Source organism: Neolamprologus multifasciatus, chromosome 3, assembly GCF_963576455.1.
Source record: "Neolamprologus multifasciatus chromosome 3, fNeoMul1.2, whole genome shotgun sequence".
Lineage (NCBI taxonomy): Eukaryota > Metazoa > Chordata > Actinopteri > Cichliformes > Cichlidae > Neolamprologus > Neolamprologus multifasciatus.
In genome coordinates this window covers 19,582,230-19,607,973 of record NC_140441.1, presented here as the reverse complement: position 1 = coordinate 19,607,973, position 25,744 = coordinate 19,582,230, and the positions used below count along the sequence as shown (strand labels likewise).

General features: G+C 41.5%; 1 protein-coding gene across 1 annotated transcript; it reads left to right on the top strand.

Annotated features, from left to right (window-relative positions):
• The first annotated feature begins 943 nt into the window (after positions 1 to 943).
• dvl2 (dishevelled segment polarity protein 2) lies at positions 944 to 25,569 on the top strand. Its single transcript, XM_085149503.1, has 15 exons — positions 944 to 1,511; positions 6,955 to 7,024; positions 10,193 to 10,347; positions 14,988 to 15,097; positions 15,323 to 15,452; positions 15,613 to 15,703; positions 15,794 to 15,863; positions 15,976 to 16,115; positions 16,603 to 16,679; positions 17,243 to 17,310; positions 17,398 to 17,532; positions 17,970 to 18,101; positions 19,944 to 20,120; positions 20,526 to 20,750; positions 22,117 to 25,569. The coding sequence occupies exons 1-15, from the start codon at positions 1,351 to 1,353 to the stop codon at positions 22,674 to 22,676; spliced, it is 2,301 nt and encodes a 766-aa protein (XP_085005629.1). The 5' UTR covers positions 944 to 1,350; the 3' UTR covers positions 22,677 to 25,569.
• The last annotated feature ends 175 nt before the right edge of the window (positions 25,570 to 25,744 follow it).

The window sequence follows — 25,744 nt, the reverse complement described above, 5'->3', positions numbered from 1 at the left end:
GATTTTCCAAAAAGTTATTTAAAAATTTAAACTATTATAAATAACTTGGCCTATAATTTGCCAAAAAAAAAAAGAAGAAAATATGTCAAAGATGTCTCTCATGAATGATGTCATGGCATTTTGAGTCAGAAAGAATATTCCTGTCACTAAAAGGCTAAAATAAGCTGCACTCAGTTTTTGGCAGAGTTACTGTTATATAGCTTTTATTTATCCGGATGCAAAGTCTCATTGACATTAAAAATGTCATTTTCAAGATCACAATTCTATAAAGATAGTTCTTGTGGCCAAACAGGTCGGGATTCATTATAATGTAGACACAATAACGCAGATTCATAAAGACACTTGCAAAATAGGTAGTTTCTTTATTTTATATGTAACCCTTTCACAAACCCAGTTCACTATAGTCTATTTACCAACTTAAATAACGATTTTAGACACAAAAACACACAGAAATCACTTTCTGGCATAAAACCACCAGTTCAAGTGTCAAGGTACTGAAACCTTCGTTACCCTTTTGCATCCATCGGAGTGGTGTTAATGTTAGAGAAAATGGTGCTTATGGACATATAAAAGCACTTTATGAATGTGTGTGACTGGGTGAATGAAGGCTCGCAGTAAGAAAGCCTTTTGAGTGTTTAACCTGAGTAGATAGGCGCTATTTAAGCACCAGTCCATTTACCATTTACAGTCTTGAAGTTTAATGCTCCATACTATTTAACCAACTGATGGAAATAAAAGCTCATTATTTAAAATGTTAGACTAAAAACCAAAAAAAATATTAAAAGAAATATGAACGTGAACAGGCTGTGAATATATAGTATAAAATACCATTAGAGACGCTTTATTTATGTATGTAAGAATACACATACTACAGGGTCGGGGAGGGGGGGGGGCTGGTTCGGAAGGGTACGTAAAAAAAAGAAAAGAAGGGGGTACGTCTTTACGTCACACGCCGCGTTGGCTCGCAACAAGTGGTGAAAAGTTTTCAGACCCCCCTCCCCTGTATGTTTTTGTTGGGGGAAAAGTTGTTGGGAGTTAAGTCGCGTGAATGTAGCTTCCCCGTATTTTTTCCCTCGCCTCTCGGTAACAGTGGGAATGCGAGTTTTTACTCCAGGGAAGTCGAGCTTCGAGCAGGGTTTTTCTCCCTACGTCCTCCGGCTCGGACCGAAAATCTCGGTGGCCCTCATCGTTTCACCTCTGCCGTCTCGTTAGCCACCTAAGCTAGCTCCGCCGCCAGCTAACTGCCCCACAAAGTTATCGCTACCTCGCCTCACGGTGTGTGTGTATTTCTTTCGGAAACTTCCAGGTCGGCAGGAAAAGAAGAAGAAAAAAGAAACCGCAAACGTAGAGATGGCGGAAACCAAAATAATTTATCATATCGACGAGGAGGAGACGCCGTATTTGGTGAAGATTCCCATCGCTGCCGAAAATATCACTTTGCTGGATTTTAAACAGGTCCTGAACAAGCCAAACTACAAGTTCTTCTTCAAGTCTATGGACCAAGACTTCGGGTGAGCTGCAGTGATTACTTTCCTTCCCCTCTCTCTGCCTCTAGTAGAAGGAGAGCTGTGAGCTTTGCATGCAAAATAAGGAGATCCATCATGCAAACGTGAATGTAGGCACAGAAATTTTGGAAAGCAGCCCCCCTTTTGTTGTGCTTGGATTTTCTGACTTCCCCGAGCTAACGTGCGTACATAGTTTTGGGAGAAAATGCTGTTTGTATCTCTAAAACCACTCTATCCCATCTTGTGAGCAGTTGTGGTATATTTGTCGCTGGGGGTAACTTGTGGTTCGAGGGAGGGTGAACATGCATGAAGCCAGCCTGTCTGGACCCCAGTCCCCCAAGCCCGGCCTTAATCAGAAAGTTATAATGAGTGGTGATGAATATTCAAATACCAGAGGTAGCTGTGTCGGCTGGGACTTTTCGCAGAAAACATCATCATTACAATGGGAGGCATTCCCTGCCCCTGCTGCTTTTCTTTGCCCTAATCCTCATGCCTCCCTCCCTCCTTCAGTCCATCATCTGCTGAAATCCTCGCCTTTTCTTTCTTTCGGGTTTTGTCTCCCCTCTTTAACACTGTGGCCTCCCAGCCATCCGTCCATTCCCCCAATTCCTCACACACACAGACACACAAAAAAATTTCCTTAGAAAGAGCCGTCTCCTCGCCTCTATCAATTCAATCTTGCTGTGTGTTTTCGCGCAGAGGAATGCATGTTTGTGGTTTATTCACACAGCGAGAGACCCTTAGGGTTTCTGTTAAATACATTGTAGTCTTGGATGAAGATTTGGTCTGGGCTATTTGCCTCTTTTACTCCGTTTGGATGGCACCAGGGGAGCCTGTGCCAAGCCAGCCCTAATATCAACCCGGAGATGAGGTGGATTTTTTTGGCTTTTCACTGGGCTTTGACAACACTGGTGGGCTGCTATTAGCTGTCAACAGAAGCAACATCGATACTAGATCTGTTTAAAAAATACTGTACATCTGGTCTAACCAGTGCCTGTAACCCCCCCCCCCCACCACCACCAAAAAATAAATAAATAAATAAATAAATAGAATAATTGGAAGTTGCAGTTTACCTAATGTAGTCGAGCTGTTTACATCATAGCGTTAAGCCTTGAGAGTATATAAAAGATGGATAGTTTTTTGGATGGATGGGCATGATTTTCAATTCTGAAAAGTGACGCTAATGTGAAAGTACCTTGTAATAAACAGAAGGGGGCGACTCTTCTGGTTGTGAAAAGAAGTCTGCTTGCATAGAAGTGAACAAAGTGATGTCACTCCAGAATTAGTGTTTAGTGGGAACGTTGTAAAAGTGAGGAAAAACAGGATTTGTTTTGCTTTTGTTTAAGGTAGAGCCAGTGGTGTAGCACTAGTAATGCAGTATAGTGTTTGTTTTTCTGCACTTAAAAACAACGCTGCAGCACATTCATAGCTGGAGCCTGGCCTGTGATCTGCGTATGGCTTATTCAGTGAGTCACAAATGCACAGAAGTTGTAGTTTTTATACTCTTTACCATTAACAGTACCATTTTGGATAGTAAACTCGGGGTTTATGGGACTGCTTCATTTTTCTAAGTAGGAAATTCAAGTTGAGGGGTACGTTCCAGTTAAACATTCCAGCTGAGAACTTGGAAATCTGGACTTTCATACAAATCTCACAGCATTATGGTGGGGCTTTCTTGTGTTTGACAACCTGCTGTTGTATGAGTGAGCTCATATTTAAATGTCTGAATTCTGCTTATGCAGCAAATCTAGTAATGTAGAGCCCAAGCAAGTGCCAAACACTGTTGTCTGCATTTATACCCGTAGGAGCTGCACAGACGACAATGTGTACTTACATTTCTGGGGAGATGTGTGGCAGTTTATGGCATAGGTTTTTAGACAAGTTGTCTGTCACTAGTACGTACACAATGATGGCCATGTTTGGCCTACGTATTTGAAACCCATATTTAGGATTTGGGATCCATCACCTAAGCATACCATACTATAGCATCTTTTTTTTAATAAAACAGTTTTAAAGAACTAAAACTACATTGGAACTAAATGATAAAAATACACAAGATTGAAATAAAATTTAATTAAATACGTCAAATAACTACAAGAAAAAGAGACTTTACCATTAAGGTGACGCTTTCAAATATCTTCCATATATATATATATATATATATATATATATAATCACTTACTGTTTATTACATGTAACATGAAGAAAACATGTTACGTGGAAAAAGGGAATGACTTGATACTCTGCTCACTGACTGTTTATTTTCTATTGAATTTCCTTTCAAAAGCACCACAAACTGACGCTACCAACATGAAGATTGAAACTTTAACAAAAAGTGAACATTATAAACTTTCCAGACTTTTTGGAGGTCTGTTGTATTAGTTTTAGTCTAATGTCCCAAAGAGTGCGTGTGTGTGTGCAGCTGTCATGTGCACAGTAAGATAATTGGAGAGCTTTTCAATCAGCGTGTCGGTTTATTATGTTACCTTTACTAGACTTTGTAAGTTAACTGTCAGATTAAGAGCTTGTCCCTGTGTAACTGGGTAACACATGATTATGTTTAGACCCCGTGTGCTTGTGTGTGAGTACTAAATGTTAAACGTCTCAAACGAGCCACCCTCTGGAAACTCTCAAAGACTGTATCGCCTGTCTTTAAGTTAAATTGCACTGTCTGGCATCATGCTCTCTCATTTGAATATCTCCAACTGAGTTCAGATGAAAAATTTCAAACATAGCTCTGAGTCAGCTGTCCAATCAAAGCATGGACTTTTTCTCCCCCTCTCTTCCCCCTGCTCTCTCCTAACCAGGAGAGGAGTGTGTAATAGTGTGTGTTTTCATTTGTCCTGGGTTGAGGCCAGCTGTCGAGGAGATCTGTGTGTGTGGCAGAGGGGGAGCTCCGTGGAGCAGAGCAGGCCAGGGCTGGTGCTAGGAACCTGGACCTGGATAGGGGCCATTTGCTGGGTGTCTGGGGTGTCTATGGGGAGAAGAAAGGGAGAGAAAGAACAGGGTGGTGTTCATTTAGAGTCACTGGATATTCTGCTGTATACATGTGTGCTGAGAACGGATCAGGGAGCTGTTTGAGTAAGATTAATTGTTAGAACAGCAATGCCGTGTTGAGAGTGAGGAATTTAAGGGTAGCAAGGGACTTGAAGAATGGTAGTCGGCAGGGAAAAGTTTTAAGTTAATCCAACAGGACTCTGCATATTTCAGAGTTGTTTATGCATTGTAGTCGAGGCATTTCAGTATGTGTGTGAAATGACTTTCGACTGTGGTCTCTTGTTTGTTTGGGGGACAAAGGAATGACGACAATCTTACTCTCTGCAGACAATTTGTGCATCTGTCCATCTGCCGTCTAGGTGCAGATTTATAGTGCTGAAAAAGCGTAATGGATAGGAAAAAAATATTGTTAGCTACGTCAGTAGCCACATAGACAGTGCTCTCAAAACCTGCAGCAGATCCTCAATAGTGCCCACTACAATCTGGCTGTATCCTAGCATGCACCCACAAAACCAGCGCTCAACAGCTGCTTACAAAAGCCCAGTGGAGCCTGACCAAGTCTCACACACTTAAGAGGAGGTACGTTGGCATGTGAAGCTGGAAAATGGAGACTTTTGGAGACGCTTGAACAGCCAAGTGTCCTCTATGTAGCACTTACGCCCAGCTCGGTCTCTTGGAACTACTGTAGCTGAAGCCAAGTGTTTGCCTCTCTGTAAACATGGAAGTCTTAGATGGAGGAGGGGAAAACTGCCAGACGGATGTGTTGTCTTTAAAGAATTTAGACCATGTTGGCTATTAATGTTAAGTAGCTGCTGTTATCTGTAATGGCTTTGCATGCAGATTTAGTTGACCGGGTTGTGTAATTCACAAGTAGGCTCAATGTGTTTTAGCTCATTGTGATAAAAGAAGAAATTCCTCAGTGTCTGTGAAGCAGTTTTGTGATGTTTGTTGTTAGTGTGCTGATTCATGGCTCCATGACTTGGGTGGTATTTTGGAAATAAGATTAGAAGCAGGATCCCAGTGATAAGCTTGTACTTATACTGGTGTGGAGTTTACTTTTAATGTGGGCTAACTGAAGCTAAATTAGTTAAATGTTGCTTTAATATTCATTTAAACCTCTTACAATACTGCTACAATACATTTAGATCAACTTGATATACATTCAAGGAATCTGAGGTCAGGAAGGAGACTGACTGTTTTGGCTCTCCTTTGTGTACAACTAAGATATTTGCAAAATGACTGAACAATCAACACCTCGCCAACACTGTGCAAGTCGCATTCACACTTTAAGAATAAGTGCAATTTTGTTAATACAATAGTCTGAAAGAACAAGAAACGTGATGGATTTGTGCCAGAGGAAGTAACAGAGGCTCATCAGCTTTACTGTAAAGATCATCCTCCCCTAATAACCTATTCAGTAAGGAGCCAGTATAATTCAGTTCAGGTTTGGTTACATAGTCCCAGTTCACAACAGCAGTCGCTCAAAGATGCTTGCAGGGTTATTGCAGGATTAAGATGGTACATTGTTACAGAGAGAACCCCAACAATTAGATAAGCCCTGGTGTGTGACTACAAATGCTAAAAAAGCCAGTCCTAGGCAAGGTTTCCTCTACTTCTGCTGACTGAATCCAAAACATTTTTAATACAATTTGTGTGCCCTTGTTTCGTTTCATTTCATTTCAGAGATATTTTTGAGACTCGACTGGGTCACACTAGTTTCTTTCTTCTGCTGTCGTCACACTTCAGGGGTGTTTGTTGCCAGCCTCTAGTTTGGTAGTGTTGGTGAGATACTTGGATGTGTTATACAATCAATTCCTTATTATAATTAAAAACATGCAAATTATTTTATCCTTAAACCAAGTTTTTCTTGTATAAAGGAATTTTTTGTACCTCCCAGAGAGGTTCTATTCAACCATGAATTGAACCCCTTCTTATCTCTATTGCCTTTACTCTTCATAGCAAGTAATCTGACTGGCCTATGTAGCCACCCACCAAAAACACAAAACAAAAGCATTTAAACTCATTATCTTTTTTTCTTCTTTAGAAAATGTTCCTCAGGTTTGGCCGAATGCGATCCTCCTCCCAGCCATCCTTTTAATGTTGATTTGCAGTTTTTCAGTGAAATCTGTTTTAATATGAGTGTGATCGACTGCAGCTGCATTGATGTGGCTGTAAGCTGATGATTTACCCAGATGGGTTTTGAGTTAACCCTGGCACTTTGATTCGGTGCAGCTGTGTTGTTGTCACGGGCTCATATATTTCATGTAATGTGTCGGTAATGTAAACTGTTTAATTCCCCTCCGCTCTTTCACTTTTTCCATTTATGACTTAATGTCGTTTTCAGCCCTCTTTTCTCCACTGCAGTGTACCATACAGATCACACTTATCATGATGTCAGAAAACCAGAACCGTTCAAACCTACTGAACCTCCCTGTGTGTCTCTGTTCTTCAGGGTGGTGAAGGAAGAGATTTCAGACGACAGTGCCAAGTTGCCATGTTTCAACGGCAGAGTGGTGTCATGGGTAAGAGATGATAAGCTGTTTATTTTCTTTTTAAAGCAGGAGTGGAAGCTATACAGATTTCCCTGCTAACCTTTCTTTTTCCATTATTTCCTCTTGAGGCTTGTCTGAAAACGTCAAGACTTAACTTTAATCTCAAGAATAAGCCTACATCATCTTTAGCCAGAGGGTGTTTGCAAAAACCACCTCTTCTTTTTCCTGTGTCTTCCGTCAGACCTCCCTCAGACCAACAGTCTTGTCTAACCAGCAGCAGCAAAATGAAGTAATTAGATTTCAGATTTTTAGCCATTAACTTTGCACAATTATATGTCATCAGAGAGTTTGCACATCTGGTCCTGGCTTGCTCTTTGGTGAAACGTTTGGAAACTTGGAACAGGAAAAAAACTGAACCAGAGTAACTGTCCACACAGGTAAAACAAGAGGGAGCAGACTCAGCAGATGTACGGGAAAAATGTTCTTGCAGCTTTATCAACAGTCTGAGTCACTGGTAGTTTTGCTAGACTGTTACTCTCATACTTCAATAAATCTTTTGTCACTCGAGAATTTTCTTACACTGAGCGCCTTGAACCTACTGTTTCTTTGCATGACATTTTGTTTCCCTTTTAAACATTTTAAAGAGATTTGTCAAATGAAAGCATGCACATTTTAACCTGGAGACAGACATGATGTCCATGTTTGCAGTAAGGCTGATGCACTTTTTCCATTTTTCTGAGAGAGGGTCCCTACAAATATTTTCCATATCATAGTTATGCTTCCATTCAGCTTGAGAGGGGTCCTTTTTGTACCATTTGTTTTACCCCGTTATGTGTTTTAACACTGAGGGCAGTAGAGATAAAGCTCTTATCTGCTTTATATTCATAGGTGTTTTTGTGTTGTTTCCTCTGCTATTTGTGTAAATTGAAAGTTTACAAAATTTCCATCCATCCATCTTCTGCCTCTTATCTGGGTCCAGGTTGTGGGACAGTAGTCTAAGCTGAAATGTCTAGACTTCCCTGTCTCCCTGACGTTTCCTCTAGCTCTTTCAAGGGGGACAACGCAGGCAGTTTCAGGCCTGGGTCCAATCCGGGGCCTGCTCCCACTAACACATGCCCAAAACACTTCACCAAGAAACATCCAGGAGGCATCTGGGTCCTTTTTGTGTGGAGCATTAGCAGCTGCAGTTTGAGTGCCTCCTTAACAACCAACTCCACAGTCTATCTTTAAGGCTGGGCCAAGCCACCCTTTGGAGGAAGCTCACTTCCTTCTCCTTGTATCTGCCATCTCGTAGTTTCAGTGGATACCCACAGCTTAGGGCCATAGGTCAGAGTAGGAAGGTAGATCGACTGGTAGAGCAGTGGCTTTGCTTTCAAGCTCAGCTCTTACTTCACCACAACAGACTGATATAGCATCACTGCTGACACCACACCAGTATACCAGTCTCATGCTCCACTCACACCTCAGTGACCCTTTAAATTACCCCACTTGGGGCATCCCATCCCTTTCCAGCTGAGAACTGTGACCTCAGACTTGGAGGTCCTTATTGTCAAAGCACAAACTAAATGCCTATTATTAAATTTATGCATTTACATCAATGTCAGCAAAAACTCAATACTATAAACAAGATGCTATATTAAACTGGCTCTCATTAAAAAGATAGTTCATTGTTTTCTTTGCCAGAGTAATTGTCAAATCTGGCCGGGGTGGCTGCAAGTCCTTATAAAGCTTTTATCTTAAATACGTATTTGCTAATAAACAGCCTTAAAAGATTTAAATGGTCTTAAATTCATTTTAAATGTGTCTTAAATTTTTTAGTCAACTTGCAGCTAAAATGTTGACCAGCAATATTAAAAATTTCACTCTGTCTACACATTGATATCCTACAATGTGACTGCATTGTCAAGCTGAGCTATTTTGGAACAACTGGACCCCCGATTTAGAAGACGATATTAGCAGGAAAGCATGCATCACAGTTGTTTACATGCAGCAATGCATGACTTGGCCATGTGCAAACACATAGAACAGTATTAGGCGAGAAAGTCAAGTTAAAATTCTGTAGCTGCACGGAATTTAACATATGCAAACATTTAAATGAGCATGTCGAGATAGAAAAGGCGTTTTTAAGTTTGCCAAACAAATTCACAAAGGAAGCAAATGTTTCTCTGATTGTGTTAACTGATACTCGAGCCGAGCTGCACGCAGCGTGGCTTGTTAGCAGTTATAGCACAGCGAGTTGCCAGGTACAGCTTTCATACTTTCCGTTTCTCTTGTAGAAGACCCAGTTGTTTTACTCCACCCTGCGGGTTGCATTTAAAAGGAGACAAAACAATGAGACTTGGCCCAGATTAGAAGGACAGGGGGCTGGAGCATCTGTTAAGTGCATAAGAACTCAAAGAGAGGGAGAACAAAGCTCAGACACCAGAGGGACTGATATGCGATCTGCACAGAGAGATGGATGAAGGGATCCCAGAAGATGAGTATTTCACAGTTACGTAGCCATTAATGGAGAGCAAAAAGCAGGGAGTGACTGGATAAAGTGGGCGAACGTCTCTGTGCACATGCTTGTGGACATTTGGTTGAGTTATTTTGACAGGAAATACAAAGCATGTTTATATGAAGTCACTGAATGCACCAAACTTCCCAAACTCTGGAGCTCATATGAAGTTTATAATAAGAAACGTTATGTGTGGGCTCTGCAGTGATGTAAGAAGGCCTGGACTCCGCTCTCTGTGTTTCTATGGTCCATGTAATTGGAAGCTATATGCCATTCATCCTAATTGTTAATGTGTGATACCTCTCTCTCCCCTTGTATGTGTGTGTGTGGACACTTTTGTTGTATAATGAAGAGAGACAGGTTAAGTGTAGGATAGCGTTTCAGTTTGCCCTTGAGACCTTCGTCTGAAAAGAGTACAGTGTTTGTATGTGAAAGTAATTGACATAGTACCCGTTTTTCCTCCCTCTGCCCTCCACCTCCTTCCTTCTCGTCCTTTCATTCCTTTTCTTTTTTTTTCACCCTCTCGTCTCTCTGCCCTCTCTTACTTTGTGCCAGTTTCTCACCACTCCACATACTTGCCTACTTTTTTCCTAATACTTTCCATCCTGCTTCCCTCGACCTTTACCTCAGATTCTTTCCTCTCTTTATTTTTTTTGTGTTGTCTCTAAATCTCTTTTATTTTTCTTCCTTTTATATATCAGTTGGTATCTTCAGACACTCCAGCAGCAGAGCCTCCAGTGGCAGTGGTCCCCCCTGTGGAAACAACTACCCAGCCTTTGCCCCCTCCGCCACCCCTTCCTCCCCCACCTGCAGAGAGGACCGGGGGCATCGGGGACTCCAGACCACCATCTTTCCAGTAAGCAACACACACACACACACACACACACACACACACACACACACACACACACACACACACACACACACACACACACACACACACACGTGAATCATTTACTGTGTATTTAAAGTGAGGGAAATGATTATTTGATCCCCTGCTGAAGTTTGCAAGCTTGCTCACTTATCAGGAAATGAACAGTTTCAAATTTTAAGGTAGTTTTAGTTTAATGGACTGAGACCAGAACATCAGCGAACAATCCTGAAAAAAACACTTTACATAAAAGTTTTAAACTGATTTGCATGTCACTGTCATGAAATTAGTATTTGATCAACAAGTAAAACACAACTTAGTACTTGGTGGAGAAACTCTTGTTAGCAAGCACAGCTGTAAGATGTTTCTTGTAGTTGGTCACCAGGCCTGCACAAATCTTTAAATCCTTTCTTAGCTGCCCCATGGCAGCTCAAAACTTCAGCTTTCTCCACAGAGTTTGTATAAGTCTGAGGTTTGAAGACTGGCTAGGCCACTTCATGATTTCCTGCTTCATCTGTAGCTGCTCCTTTGTTGCCTTGGTGATTTTTTTGGTCACGCTAGAACATCCATCTTTCGGCGTTCTGGCTGAGAGGAGGAGGTTCTCGTCCGTGATTGTATATTACATGTCTTGTTCATTGACCCCCTCGATGGAGTGAAGTCATCTTGTCCCCTTAGCAGAAAAACAGCCCCAATAGTGGTTCCAACTCCTGAACTGCAGGGATGTGCTTTTTGGGTCATACTCAGCATTTTCCTTCTTTCAAACACAGTTGGTTGAGATGATGTCAAAGAGCTAGATTTGAATTTTACAGTGTTTATTTAAATGTTAAATGTCACCGTTATTACTGTCCGGCTGGAAACAGCGGAGGTGTCCAAATTCAGAGGCTGGGTCCACCTGAGGACCCGGCCTTCGTGGTCTAAGTGGGTCGGGTAGATGGGTAGGAAAATGAGCGACCGTGAAATTGGACGGTCTAGCCTTCAGAATTACGTCACGAGCTCTCTCGGTGGAGTGAAACTCTTCCGTCTGCTCCTTGCTATATAAAATATAACCGGACGCTGGCGTGCATTTTCGACCATCTCACACTTCAGTATAATCAGTTTTCTGTCTGACGTTTATTCAGCTGTGTGAAATCCGCCGGAGGAACCCTCCCGAGAGATTAATAAAGTTTTGTTTAATCTAATCTAATAACTTTAATCTCAGCCAAACCGATTTACTCACGAACAAATAAAACACTGAAAAAGGCCAAACAATAACATGTTTAAGTTATTTAAGTGACTTATATATCATGTTTATCCTGAGTAATGAAAGACAGCGGGGGTTTATAAACGATGTGCCGGGAGTTTGCTGTTCCCGTCAGCTCGGATATTTGAAGTTTACACAGCTACATTCTCGCCTGAAAATATGTTAAAAGTTTATTTTGTGACCTAGAAAGAATAATAAGAGTAACTGCAGTAGTAGTAGCCATTGTTGGAAACTGGAATTGCCTGGGCCTATCTGGGATATGGTTTTTAAATTTTGTTGTCCAGGTGGAAAATCGGGAGATTTTTGGGAGGGGCACTAAAATTCGGGATTCTCACAGAAAAATCAGGAAGGGTGGCATGTATGGATGTTGTGTGCGCTGCAGGATTTCATTGCATTGTGCTCAAGTGTGTTACCAGTGTTGTTCTTAGCGACTGTGATCTCAACTGTCTTCAGGTCATTAACAAGCTGATCTCATGTAGTTTTGGGATGATCCACCACTTTTCACCCATTGTACTTGAAGATTTGCAACACACACCTGTGCTCCTCCTATAGTTTTAATTAGAAACTGTATATTTACCTGAATATCTCACACTCTCAGAGTATCAGGTTTACGCACGAATATGTGAGCTCATTTGAAACTGATCTTAGCTGGGACCGCCCTTGTTATTGACACAAGGAAAAGCTTTCAATCCCTGAGTAGACAGATCTGATTGAAGCGTTCCCTCACACAGTTTGAGTATGTTTTTGCCATATTCAAGACATTCCATTCCAGTGTGCTTTGAAATGTTATGAAATGTGGTCTAGTTGGCTTGGATAGTTGGGGTTACTGCAGAAAACTGTAACATCACATTAAGTTAATATGACAAATGTGTCAAAAAACAGTTATCTAGTGATTATTCTTGTTTAACACTGTTTTGGAAATATCTGCTAATAGCAGTGAACCAACTGGTTTCTCACTTTGTTTGCTGTCAGTTCCTGGGCAGGTATTCAATGCTGGGTTTACCAGAACCTGCATTGAGACCGAGGCTACCAAAAACATTAGTTTTGAGCTGAAAAAGCAGAACGAAGAAGTGAATGAAGCTTAAAAACTGTCAAGTTAATACAAGTCTTTAGAGCAAGAATGACATCTCATCTTACATGTAGTCATTTCATTTTTTTAAAACAAACAAACAAACAAAAACATGCATGTGCGCACACACACACACACACACACACACACACACACACACACACACACACACATCAAAATAACTATTTATTATTTATTTGTATTATGTCATATTGTACAGCTTGTACATTCATGTACGAAGAAGGTTAAAGTGGGACTTCACAGGTGGGCAAGCTGTAAGATCAGCTGTTGCAAAAATGTGTATCAGTGTGAGCCAAAAAATCAGAAGTGGTTGCATACCACTTTGTGTTGGGATATCCAGTAGGTTTTTGCTTTATTGTACATAAATCACAGGTCAGCTGTGATGAACTGCTACTCTGATATTCACTGCTCTTTGTGGATCTAGCCAATTGAGCTCAACAGGATGTAAACAGATGATTGAATAGCTATAGGGATGATTTCTAACACCTGGGCAGTATAAAGCTAATCAAAAAGGTAGAATTCAGTGAGTGAATCTAATCAGCGTCACCAGCTTAGATATACATCGATGTTTGCTGCCTTTCATGTAATCTAATATTGATATTGATATGACCAATCCAACATTACTGAAAACTATAGTTATAACCATAGCCCATCCTTTATCTTTATAAAAAAACAAGTATATCTGCACACTGCTTTTTCACGAGTCATTAGTAAGGAAGTAAAGAAGAAAAAGTAAATTAGTTATTTGTTTCCAGAATATGTTTGGAGCTAGACCGACACCTTACTGCTCATAGGTGATAATCTTCAAATGAAAGGGTCTCTGGTACCAAAGAAAAGGTTCAGTTTAACCAGCTGTTTTTATGACTGGGTGGTCTCCAGGGTACTGGATGCTGATGTATTATCAGTGTAGATATAACACCAAGCTATGAGAAACTGATTTTGGGGGATAGTTCTTTGTTTTGTTTTTGTATGTTAAAAAACAATCAAGCTGCAAAATGCTTAACCAGCCATTTAATTGTGGGTCTCATGAATCCAGTGTTAGTTGTGCTTTTAAGTTTTTATAGTGTAGACAGTGGGTCTGAATCTTAAAAGCAAACTAATTATCATTCAATCTGATTGTGGTTGTGTTGATGTACACACAGCTTACAAAAATGAAGAAATCCATGTGAGTGGTAGGAAAAAAAATGAAAAGCTTACTATGTGATGTCAATAAAATTACAGTAGCTCTAATGCACAGTGACCATGTCGTGCTTTGTGTCTTCATGTGTCTTAAACTTTTTGATCATTGTAGGAAAATGTGCTAATATTGGACCAGCAAAGAGATTGCGCTGTTCTATAGCCTTCACTGCAATAAGAGACAATGTAATACATAGCAGATGTCATGTCCAAGGCCTCATTAAAGTGACACGTACCTGACCAACAACTTTAATGTAAGCAACATTAAGCACATAATGCTAAAAGTATGTATTAAAATGTTGATTTGGTGTTTAAAAGGGAACAGTTGTACGTGTGTTCAGCTCTATATTTGTATTCTTAGACTCCCAGAGTAGTCTGACAGCATCTAAGGAGCCTATACTGGGCCTTGGTCCATCTCCTGATTTCACCCAAAGTCCTTCTCAGGACACTTATTTGGACAATTACCAAATAACGTGATATAAATATGTAAATGTGACAGAAAATAAGGAAAAGAGTGAGTAGTTCCGTTTAACTGAAGAATAGTTTAGAGTTTGACTAAAGAAATGGACTGATATCAGCTGATTCTAGTTTATTACTGATAAGGATGACTCTTGGGAGATAACAGCAAAATGTCTGCAAACATGGCAATGAGATCATTTAGAAAAAAGGCCTCTTTTGAAGTTTGTCCAGCAGAAACACTGACAGACTTTTCTTTTGACTGTTAAAATGTCCTCCTGAAAATATTACAGTTCTTTAAATAGCAAATTGGCACTTATTTTCCTTATTTATTTGTATGATAATTAATAAATAATATAAATACTTGTATGATGTGTCAGATTCAGTTAAGCCCATTTTCATTCAGAGGAAGCTGTTAGAAATTAGGAGGAAAAAATAAAGCATAGATATTCGTATACAGCAGCAGGCAATACTGATTTAAAAGAACAGGTAATTTAAGGAAGGGCATGTACTTTCTAGCCTACTATAATTGCAAAAATGCATAACATAAAAAACGTATGTAGTTAGAAATGCCTTTTATGTTGTAAACACTGATTACTGCAAATCCAGTGTTGAAATCCAGTCGTGCTCTAATTCCATCTGTAATTGTGCTTATTTTTACAGTCCCAATGCAACAGGCAGCGTGGAGACTTTGGACGACCAGACTGAAACGGAGTCTGTAGTTTCTTTCAGGAGAGAGAGGCCTCGGCACAGAGAGAGCATGGAACAACACGGTGAGACACTCGTGCACACGAAAACAATCCTTTTAATACTGCCTCCTATCAAGATTTGGCACGTCTATATCTCCCAGACACTCAATACAAGTTGATATAATCAGAGAGTTGCTGAGGAGCGAGGAATGTTTGGGATCTATAGGGAAACCCTGACTTGCACAAACATGAAAAATCATGTTGATTATTTTCCCTGTTGTCTTTGGGGACTCTCGTGCGGCATCTCAGGCCCTCGTATGAACGGCCAGAGTCGTCTGGAGCGCCACCTGGCAGGATACGAGAGCTCTAGCACGGTGATGAGCAGCGAGTTAGAAACGACCAGCTTCTGCGACTCTGAGGACGATGACACGATGAGCAGGTGAGAAAGAGATAAATGTCGTATGTATCCAGTAGGTGATGAAACAGGCTAATGCGAGAGAAGCTGTCCCTTAAATTTGTGTTGACCTCCTTAAGAGCCAAGCCTGTTAAAGGTTTATGAGATCTTTCTCTCTCTTGACCTTTCACCTTTTGTTGAACAGGTTCAGCAGTGCCACAGAGCAGAGCACAGCTTCGAGGCTTCTTAAGCGACATCGTCGACGGAGGAAACAGCGTCCCCCACGTCTGGAGAGGGTGTGTGCACACGATTTACTTTGTGGAAATGGATTAAATATTTTGGTCACGTCAGTGTCTGTAGTGTAATGTTGTCATTTCCTGCTCCAGGCCTCCTCCTTCAGCAGTGTTACAGATTCCACGATGTCTCTGAACATCATCACTGTCACTCTAAACATGGGTCTGTACTCTCCTCATGCACCTCATGAACCTTTAAACTCATATCTCAGATTCATTTTTCTTACCTAATGTTCACCTTGTCTTAACATTATTGTGATTTCTCAACCGTACAGAAAAGTACAACTTCCTGGGTATCAGCATAGTGGGTCAGAGCAACGAAAGGGGGGATGGAGGCATCTACATTGGCTCCATCATGAAGGGAGGAGCTGTGGCTGCTGATGGACGCATTGAACCTGGTGACATGCTGCTGCAGGTGAGGAGGAATGATGGCCTGTTCCTATATATATGATGATGTCTTGATTTATGTAGTTTTTTAAATTACTGCTCGGACAGCTGGTTTATCCAGGAAATACCAGTGTGGTTGTTTGATTTTGAGATCTGCTGGGTCTCATTTCAGGAGCTTTTCTAGTGGGTGATCCAGTCCAGATCAGTGCTCATTCACTTCAGTTGTAATTCATTCTTTGTCTACATGAACACATCTGTTTCTCTCTAAAACTAAACAAAGGAAGTATTTATGCGTATGAATGCAACTGGTTTTTATTTTATTTTATTTTTTTGTTCCAATCAAGAAGCTAGAACTGGGAAATTACTGACATTTTTCTGTTGAAAAGACTTTGATTAATCAGCTACCAAAACAGTTGGTTGTTATTCTTCATCATCAGCATCAATAAATAATTCATCTCCACTTAGGAGTCTAAATAAACCTTTTTCTTATGCCTCATTATCCCCTCTCCTCCTAGGTGAATGACATCAATTTTGAAAATATGAGTAACGACGATGCAGTGCGGGTCCTGAGGGAGATTGTACACAAGCCAGGGTATGTTTTTTTTTCCATCTGACTTTTTAGATGATATCAAATGTTTTCAGGTTTTGTCTTGTAAATAAAGGGGATTTTCCTTCTTATTCCTTCTGTGATGTTATATCTTGGGTTGGGCTTTAATCCAGCTTCTTAAAGTCCTGTTTCAGTAACTTTGATCCATCATTTGCTTTTCTTGTCTTATGATGTGTAGCTAGTGAGCGCTCCGGTGACGCTGTGTGGAGATTTGTTTAAATCGCACGTCACTGCTAGTATCTCCTTCTTCGTAGCCTTGTGTTTTTTCCTCAAGTGGTGAAACATGTTCGTTCTCTCCACCTTCAGTTTTCTTGCATATTCTGCAAAGTACTGTGCTTTGGGAGGTTGTAGAAGTATCTGTCTTTTTTTGTTTTGTTTTATTAATAAATGATCATTGGAGGCTGACACACAGCTCTCACTCTCAGACATGCCATGCCTTGTCTTGTTGTTGCCATGTGACGTTTTTGTATCAGGTAAATCTTCACCCCAGTATTAGCGTGGACGATGTGATCTGACCGTAGTCGTGATGTTTGCGTACTCTTTTCCAGGCCCATCATCCTCACAGTGGCAAAGTGCTGGGACCCGTCTCCTCAGGGCTACTTCACTCTGCCTCGCAGTACGTACAGCTCTGCCTGAGACACAGAACACACGGATCCATGTTTGTGTCAGTAACTGTTTCCTAATTGTTTTCCTCACCCTGCAGATGAGCCGGTCCGACCCATTGACCCTGCAGCATGGGTCAGTCACTCCGTGGCCATGACCGGGGCTTACCCTCCCTACCCAGGCAGTTCCTCCCTCAGCACCATCACGTCCTCGTCCTCCGTCACCGAGACTGAACGTAAGAGTCTTTGCGTTCACCTTACTCTATATTTGCTCCTTTATAATATCCCCTTTGCTCTCAGCCTGTTCATGGCTGTGTATTATTTTCATAAAACTGTCCTTCGTGTCTAGTTGTCTAGTTTCATATCCAGACTCGTGATATTCAGTCTGAATGCTGTTCATTATTCTAAAGTATCTCTTTCCCCTTCTTCAGTCTGTGTCCGTCTTTGTCTCCCACCGACACTGGCACAGGAATCGTCTTTCACATCTGTCTTTCTGCTTTTGTCGCGGCTGTTGTATGATAAATGACGTCTGCTGCTTTCCTGCTTTTGATCTCTTTTAAGTTCCACTCCTTGCTTTCTTGTTTTTGGCCCCGTTCTGTTTTCATCTGTCATGCTTTCTTGCATGTTTTTACCTCCTGAGATTTTCCTTAAACACTCTTTCCTCCTTCTCCAGGTTTTGATGACTTTAACTTATCACTGCACTCTGACATGGCATCAGTTGCCAAAGCCATGGCGTCACCAGAGTCGGGTCTGGAAGTCCGGGACCGCATGTGGCTTAAAATCACCATTCCCAACGCTTTCCTAGGTAAGACAAAAAGTGGAAACGAGGCAAGAGAGACTACACTCGTTCCATGAACTTTTTGTGGCTCACAGGACTTTACAGGGCAGGCATTATGTTCACAGAATTAAAACCGTGTGACTTGTGGGAGGAAAAACCCCTCAAGTACAAACGTGAATGCCTGTTTTGAATGAAAACATGTGTTAAATTGGAATCGCATGCAGCTGAATCACAAGGGATAATTACTACGTGTTAGTCTACTTTGTGCTTTTTGAAATGAAAATTTCAATCTCTGATTTTATTACTTTCCCCCTAACTTTTTAATGTACTCTAACACAGCAGCTTACAGGCACACCTCAGGCGTCAGGCAGGTTTTTTTCAGTCAGAGGTGTTCATTTCACCTGGATAGTTTTTGAGCTTGTCATTTTCCTGCTAAATTCCTCTTAAAGATATTTGATTTATAAATAATCCGCTGGTTAGATTTCCACTCGGCTACTTTAGATGTAAGCTGAAGTAAGCCCAGCAGTGTTGATGTTTCAGTTTCTCCACATAAATACATGACTCAGTGGTCTGCATACAGCACTGGAAACCCTTCACTTTAAAACAAACTCTCAAACAGAATGTAAGCAGCTGTTATAGTGCTGCATTTAAAGTTCAATTTTTTTTCTCAAGCTCAATCTGCTGTTTCTCAAACCGTCTACAGGCATAACATCAATATGAAAACATCTGTTGTTTTCATATTGATGTGGCCTCCAGAGGGAGACAAACAACATTAATGAGTTAGTGTCTTTATCTAGTTCAATCAATGTGGTAACTACGGCTTAACACGTAACCTGAATTCTAAAATCCTCCGCACATATTGACAACTTGAACTGAAAAATTCAAATTTGTATTTACCTATTGATTATTTTAGACATCGAGTAATCTTTCAAGTCAATCGATTAATGGAGTAATAAGATTTTGTCTTATTATGGATCAACTGCTCCTTGGTTTCCATTTTAGAAATTGCAGTGTTTTAAAGATTAACCGTGTACATCTGTCAAAAAGGTTAATTAATTAATTAATTAATTATTAATTAATTAATCTTGTTTAATTATTGTTTAATAACAGCGCCGCCTCTTTGCTCCTCGCGGTGTGTAAACAGACTCCGGCTCCACATTAAAGTGTGCCAGCATCATCATCCCTGCAGCAGTGACCTAATGTTAAACTTTTTATTCACACTCTGCACCTAAATATGTTTCTATTGCGGGTCTGTTTTTAGTCACAAATGTGGGTGAAAGGCTCCCGTTTACATGACTCGATAAATCGTCGCACTGAACCATTAATCTCAGGTCCCCTTTTTTTGTAACAATGTTGGGTTTTACTGTTATATTTACCGACTGACTGTTAAGCCACATGACGAACGTGACGCTTAAAACAAAAGCATTCACAGGGGATGAACATGAAACATGAACTGGGATTCATAATGATTATTTAAAAACCCGTATGTTAATAACTGAGGTATGCTCGTGCAAAGTTTTGCACAGGAGGGAAGAAGGTACATGCAGATATATGTATGGTATGTTCATTATAATAAGATGTTCTTTAATTATCATTTTTATTTAATACGTTTTCTGATTGTAGTAGGGGCTCTCACTGGGATTATGTTGTTTAGAAAAAGAGTCATGTGATCTGTGAAACAAATCTTTTTATGTGAGCACGCACTGAGCCTAGTGTGTGTTTTTGTTTTGCTAGTTTGTTTTTAAAAGATCAGTCAAAACTCTGCACTTTATTTCATGATTCATTGAATTTTATTACGAAAACCTGGCATCTATGGGACAAAATGTTTCTTAATGATGATTAGAATGATTTCTCTGCACTGCTCATCAGGTTCAGACGTAGTTGAGTGGTTGTTTCACCACATCGAGGGATTCCAGGACCGCCGTGAAGCCAGGAAGTACGCCAGCAACCTGCTGAAGGCCGGCTTCATTCGTCACACGGTCAATAAGATCACATTCTCCGAACAGTGCTACTATGTATTCGGAGACTTGAGCGACTGTGAGAACTGTGAGTGGCTGCAAAACCCTGACATCAAACACTGAGCAACACATCCGACTGCTGAGTTTTATCCTTAATCACATTTTGCACATGGGCACTGGTGGACGCACCGGTTGTAGAAGGGGTTAGACATTTGACGTCATAGTTATCAAAGGATTCTTTAATGTCCTGCCATCGCTAAAATGAAATCTCAGGAAAGAAGACCAATCATTGTCCACCAGCTGCACCATATTAACGGTTCAGATGTAGTCATTTTTTTCCCGGGTTTGGTACAAGAAAAGATCTTTTCACGTCAGAGGTTGATATTTGAAGCCATTCATCGTGCAAACCTAAAAATTATTCTCTGTTAGCTGTAAATCTTGAAGGAACATTTTTGCACCATTATTCACCCTCTCCCTCGTGTCTCCCACACAGATATGGCCAATCTGTCTCTGAATGACAACGACGGTTCCAGCGGCGCCTCGGACCAGGACACCCTGGCCCCCTTGCCGCTCCCTGGGGCTTCCCCGTGGCCCATGATGCACACCTTCCCCTATCAACCATACCCAACACATCCCTTCTCCAGCCAGCCGCCTCCGTACCACGAGCTTACCAGTTACAGCTACGCCCCGGGCAGTACTGGCAGCCAACACAGCGAAGGTACGTGGAGAGAAATGTTCTTTTATTCAGTATTTATTTTTAGAGTGAGATGCTGTAGGTGAGGCCGCTGTGAGCAAACTCTTCCTGTTTGAAGGGCCACTCCAAAATATTACTCAAGAAGTTTAGCTTTTTATGACAGAGCTACATAGTGTGCTCTGACATTGTGTATAATATATCCTGTGGCTCTTGATGACTGCACACAGGGCTATTAATCATGGATATAATATTAGAAAATACAATAAAACAGGACATATGAGCTTATTGCTCAATTTCTACCATTTCAGGGTTTTTTTTGGCTCAGATGGGTCGTTTGAAGATGACAGCACATCCCTGATCCATGTCCACTAACGGCAATAAGTCTGCATTATATTATTTTCTGCCCATTTAATGAATAAAAATGTCTGAAGCTGAGTAAATGACGGGCTTTTAATAAAACATTTTACTGCTTTTGGCCTAAACCTCCTTTGTGTGAGCCAAAAGTGCCTTCATGCATGAGAACACTGCATTTCCAAAAAGTACACTACCTCTTAGCCTGGGATTCTGCCTCCTCCTGGTCTCAGACGACACATTTTATCTTTCACGTGTAAGATGAATGTGTTCACCGCTACACCAGAGACTCAGGAGAGTGTCTGTGGCATCTGTGATTCAAAATTCGGCTATTAAAAAGTGAAAAAATCAAAATGAGCAGCAATTCCTGTTGTGCAAAGGAGAGAGGATAGTTGCATATGTAGACTTAAAGGTTGAAGACATCTGCACACAGGAGTTTGCAACCAGCCATTGCCAAAGTCTAGAATGCTTCAGCCTACTCAATCGTTAATCTTCACTTTAATCAAATGCAAAAGAAAATGATGCATTTTCTTGAAATCTTTGTTTAAAAGCATAAACAGCATGGTCTGGTGGCTGTACCCAGTCATATGCAAAGTGTTAGGGCCAATGGGTCAAACGCCTGCTGCTAGGACACAACTTCAATGCAAGAGTAGTACATTTAGATCACAGTAATAAGTAATATCATAAATGAACCACCTCCTATGAACACTTTTAATTCAGTTTTTCTATAAATAAAACTGTAGACAAGGCAGCTGTATGTATCAAAGGCAGCTGTATGTATCACATGTGTGTCCTGAGGTGCATCTTTACTGTTCTGTCTGAGCCATCACACAATCCATGCAACTAAGTTGTTCTAACCCACCTCCACCGGGGGGCAGCAGTCAGCTGTGTGGAAAATGCTAAGAAATTACACAAGAAAGACTTCACAGAAAAGTGTAAATAATTTTAGTAAAACTGGTAAATCAGCTAAGCATGTCATCAAAGCTCAGATTTGTTTGACTTGTTATCAAACAGTATTTTCTCTCCTGTGTTGCTGCAGGGAGCCGGAGCAGCGGCTCGACGAGAAGCGAGGGTGAGCGGCGTCGCAGCACTAAAGGCCCTGGTAGCACTGTGGGCGGAGGGGAGAAATCCCCGTCCGGCGGTGGTGGAGAAGGTGGCGGGGCCGACTCGCGCTCCGGCAGCGGCAGCGAGTCTGAGTACTCGACGCGCAGCAGTCTGAGGCGCGGCCACGGTTCAGCCGCCCCCAGCGAGCACAGCCACGCCTCCCAACGCTCGCATCATCACCGCATACCCCAACCGCCCCATATGTCCCCCTACCCGCCGGGAATCCTGCCGTACAACCCCATGATGGTGATGATGGTACCCCAGCATCCACACCCGGCCATGGCAACCGCCCACGGCCTTCAGCACACGCAGCCGATGGCGGCAGCTCCCATGCACCCCGCGTTACCTCCACCTCCTTCCTCCACTCCTGGAGGACCGCCTGGTGCTCCGCCCACTCGTGACCTGGGTTCCGTACCCCCAGAGCTCACTGCGTCACGGCAGTCGTTCCACCTGGCCATGGGAAACCCCAGCGAGTTCTTCGTGGACGTCATGTAGTTTTGTTTTTTTTTCTCTTCCTTGTGTTTGGTGTCCGTTCATGTGAAGTTAGTGTTCCCACTTGTGTCGACGAGGACCTGATGGTAGCTTATTGAACTCGTGTGTGCCTGTTGGAGTCGGGGCGCTTGACACTAAATTTGGTCGAACAGGGTTTTAAAGTAAGAACGACGATAGAACAGATCTCAATTGATCTATGTAGAAAGTTTAGCTTCTCTTCTTCAAATCCACTACAGAGCACAGCCTGTTTTTATTTTTCAGGCCTTAACCCAGGAGGTTATTGTTTTCCTCCTACAGAAAACTGTACAATATTTAGCATTTGATCATTACACTCCTTCAAACACTCACTTAATATTTTATCATGGGAAGACCCTTCCAGTTCAGCCACTTGCCCTTGAACTGCCCATCCAGAAACAACTGAGACCACAGTTTGGCACTAGAGGGCGCCAGACACACTCAGGCACTCAGGCCAGATTCATTGGCTGCACAGGAGCAAATCAAGTGCCTTTCCATTATTATTTACGTTTTCACACTCCAGGTACAGCAAGCATCTTTTGTTTCAGCATTGTTTGACAGTGAGCCCCTCTGTATATATCTATTACTCCTGTGTATATGCAACTCTACAGACCAGCAAACTGTAATGTGAAAAGAAAGAAAGGTCCAAAAATGTCAGAAGAACTTGTGTTTAGTAATCACTGTCTAGGCCTAGTCATGAGATAACTCTTGTTGTGAGGAATGCGGGGTGGGGGTGTTTTTTGGTGTCAGGCTGTAGAGGCTCGATGGTACTCGTGGCACTAGACGTCCACAGCGGTACTTTTACCCACATGCAGTGTATATCCTCAGTAACTGTGATCCAAATGCCCCAGCTCTCCATGCTTGTTTTTATGTTACTGACTCGCATTATTCACCCGTTCCTTTTTCTATGTGTGACTATATAAATCATGTGTAACCCAACTAACTATTAAGGTGCTAAATGAAGAGTCAACATTTCAGAAAGCTGACATTTATAGTGTCACATTGCTTGATTTCATATTGCCACCTTTGCTTGTGTATTTGAGAATAAATTTGATACATACTTACGGTTCATGGTTGTTTATTTTAACTAGACACGTGAAGATTTGAATGAAGCTTGTGACCATGAACTTTATCACATTGACAGATTGCAGTACAGATGCTGCAAAAACTCGTAAGGTATGTGGGATTTGAATTTAGCTTAGCATCATGTTTTTAATAGATGTAATAATAGAAACATATATTCTCATACGGGAGAACCGGTGTTGATACAGGAAAGCTTTATGGTAGAAATCTTTAGAATTTATTTTAATAAAGCAGTTAGATCCAAATCAACTAACAGAAAGCAATCAAGTAGCACATTTTAGCAACAAATCAAATACAATTGTGCATTGACACATGTTAGCTGGTTACTACACATTGACCACACACTTTTCTAGAATAATGTTCAGACTGATTTGCACTTGTGTGTGGGTGGGAATTACACACAAACTGCTACAATCTTTTGTAAATCTTACTTTACGCTGATGGATCACATCGTGCACGTTTGTCCCAATGACTGTAGAAAACCGTTTTCTGTTTTCTACAGTCATTGGTTTGTCCATGCATACCGGACAGCAGGGGGCGCTCATGCGATGTTCCAACACTGTCGAAAAGTAGTAGAAGAACGTCTGTTGATTGTAATAAAAAGTACAGCCGCAGGGGGGCGTTTTAAAAACGCACTACACTACGCATGTCAGTAATGATATGCCCCGCCGTCCACCTCAGTTTCCCTCCGCGGACGCTCCGCCCACGTCAAATTTTCTCCTAGTTTGAGGCAGGCTCTGCCTCTTACGTCCACAGGAGACCGCTGTTGTGCACGGTCAGTGTTGCCAACTTTTTTTTCTGAAAAGCGACTAGCGACAAATCTGGCGACTTTTCCTGGTGTTATTGGAGACTTATGACGACTTTTTGACGTGAAAGCACGTATCGCTCTTACAGCAGCGGGTGCTGCCGTGGGCACCTTGCCGTCTAAAATAAATCACTAAAACACATCATTGCAAACTTAGAAATCGGATGACCTTGAAGAGCCTTAACTCCATCTTGTACATCTCATATATAGACTGAAGCTGTCTGGTGGGGCTTCCTGTGAACACCAGCAGTTTTCTGGCACATCAGCTGCATGCTCACTTCCATTAAGTCAAATGCTACAGATGCTGATCCTGCCATAAAAACTCTCAACCAAAATGAGGATGACCCACTCATTCTGTGAGCCAGCACGGCCTGTGTGTGTGGAGGGGTGTCTGAAAAAATCAAACAAAAAAATGAAAACAATTAGCCTGCATTAGGACCAGACTAGTTCCCATCATTTTTCACATTGCCACTGTTTTTCTAGTGTGTCTATTTTTTTTTGTCAATTTCGATTGTTAATGTAGTTTGTTAACAACGTTATGGTTACATATGTTTTTCTGCTACTTTTTGTGGACCACAAAGTTTGCAACTACTTAAACACACACACATAAAGAGTGCCTATTTCGGGTCAGTTTTGCCGGTCCCAAGCCCGGATAAAGGAGGAGGGTTGGAATTGTGACATTAAAAAAGCAATAATCGCTAAAGGAAATTTAATTTGTAGTTTTAAAAATATTCCAAATGCATTGGGGGTGTTTTTTTTATTACCCACTTTATGTCTCTCCCACGATGTTATTTCTCTCTTCTACAGCGCTGGTTACAATTACATAAACATGACCAATTATGTAAATTAGGCAATGACGTCATTTGCTGACTTTTAGGACAGCCAATAGCGATTTCCCTTACTGAAGAGTTGGCAACACTGTGGACGGTTCATTTTTACCGGACTGTTGGCAGCATCTTTGACGGAAGGGACGCGTTGTTCTTACACAGACAGGTGTGTTGCGTACGCTGATCTTTTTGGCCTTTCGTAGAAGGATATGAATCATATACTCAGGCTTTTTCTGCGCGGGCTTAAGCACCGAGCCCAGTTTACGGAACTGACCGACGTTTGTTACAATTGTGTTAGCTACACGCCGTCAACAGCTAAGATGACCTGCATGACATCTGTC

Excerpts from the sequence above, each read along its gene's own strand:
- dvl2 (XM_085149503.1), top strand. The coding sequence starts at position 1,351 with ATGGCGGAAACCAAAATAATTTATCATATCGACGAGGAGGAGACGCCG. Across the intron at positions 15,453-15,612 it reads GACGATGACACGATGAGCAG|GTTCAGCAGTGCCACAGAGC; the intron begins GTGAGAAAGAGA and ends TTTGTTGAACAG. Across the intron at positions 18,102-19,943 it reads CATTCCCAACGCTTTCCTAG|GTTCAGACGTAGTTGAGTGG; the intron begins GTAAGACAAAAA and ends ACTGCTCATCAG.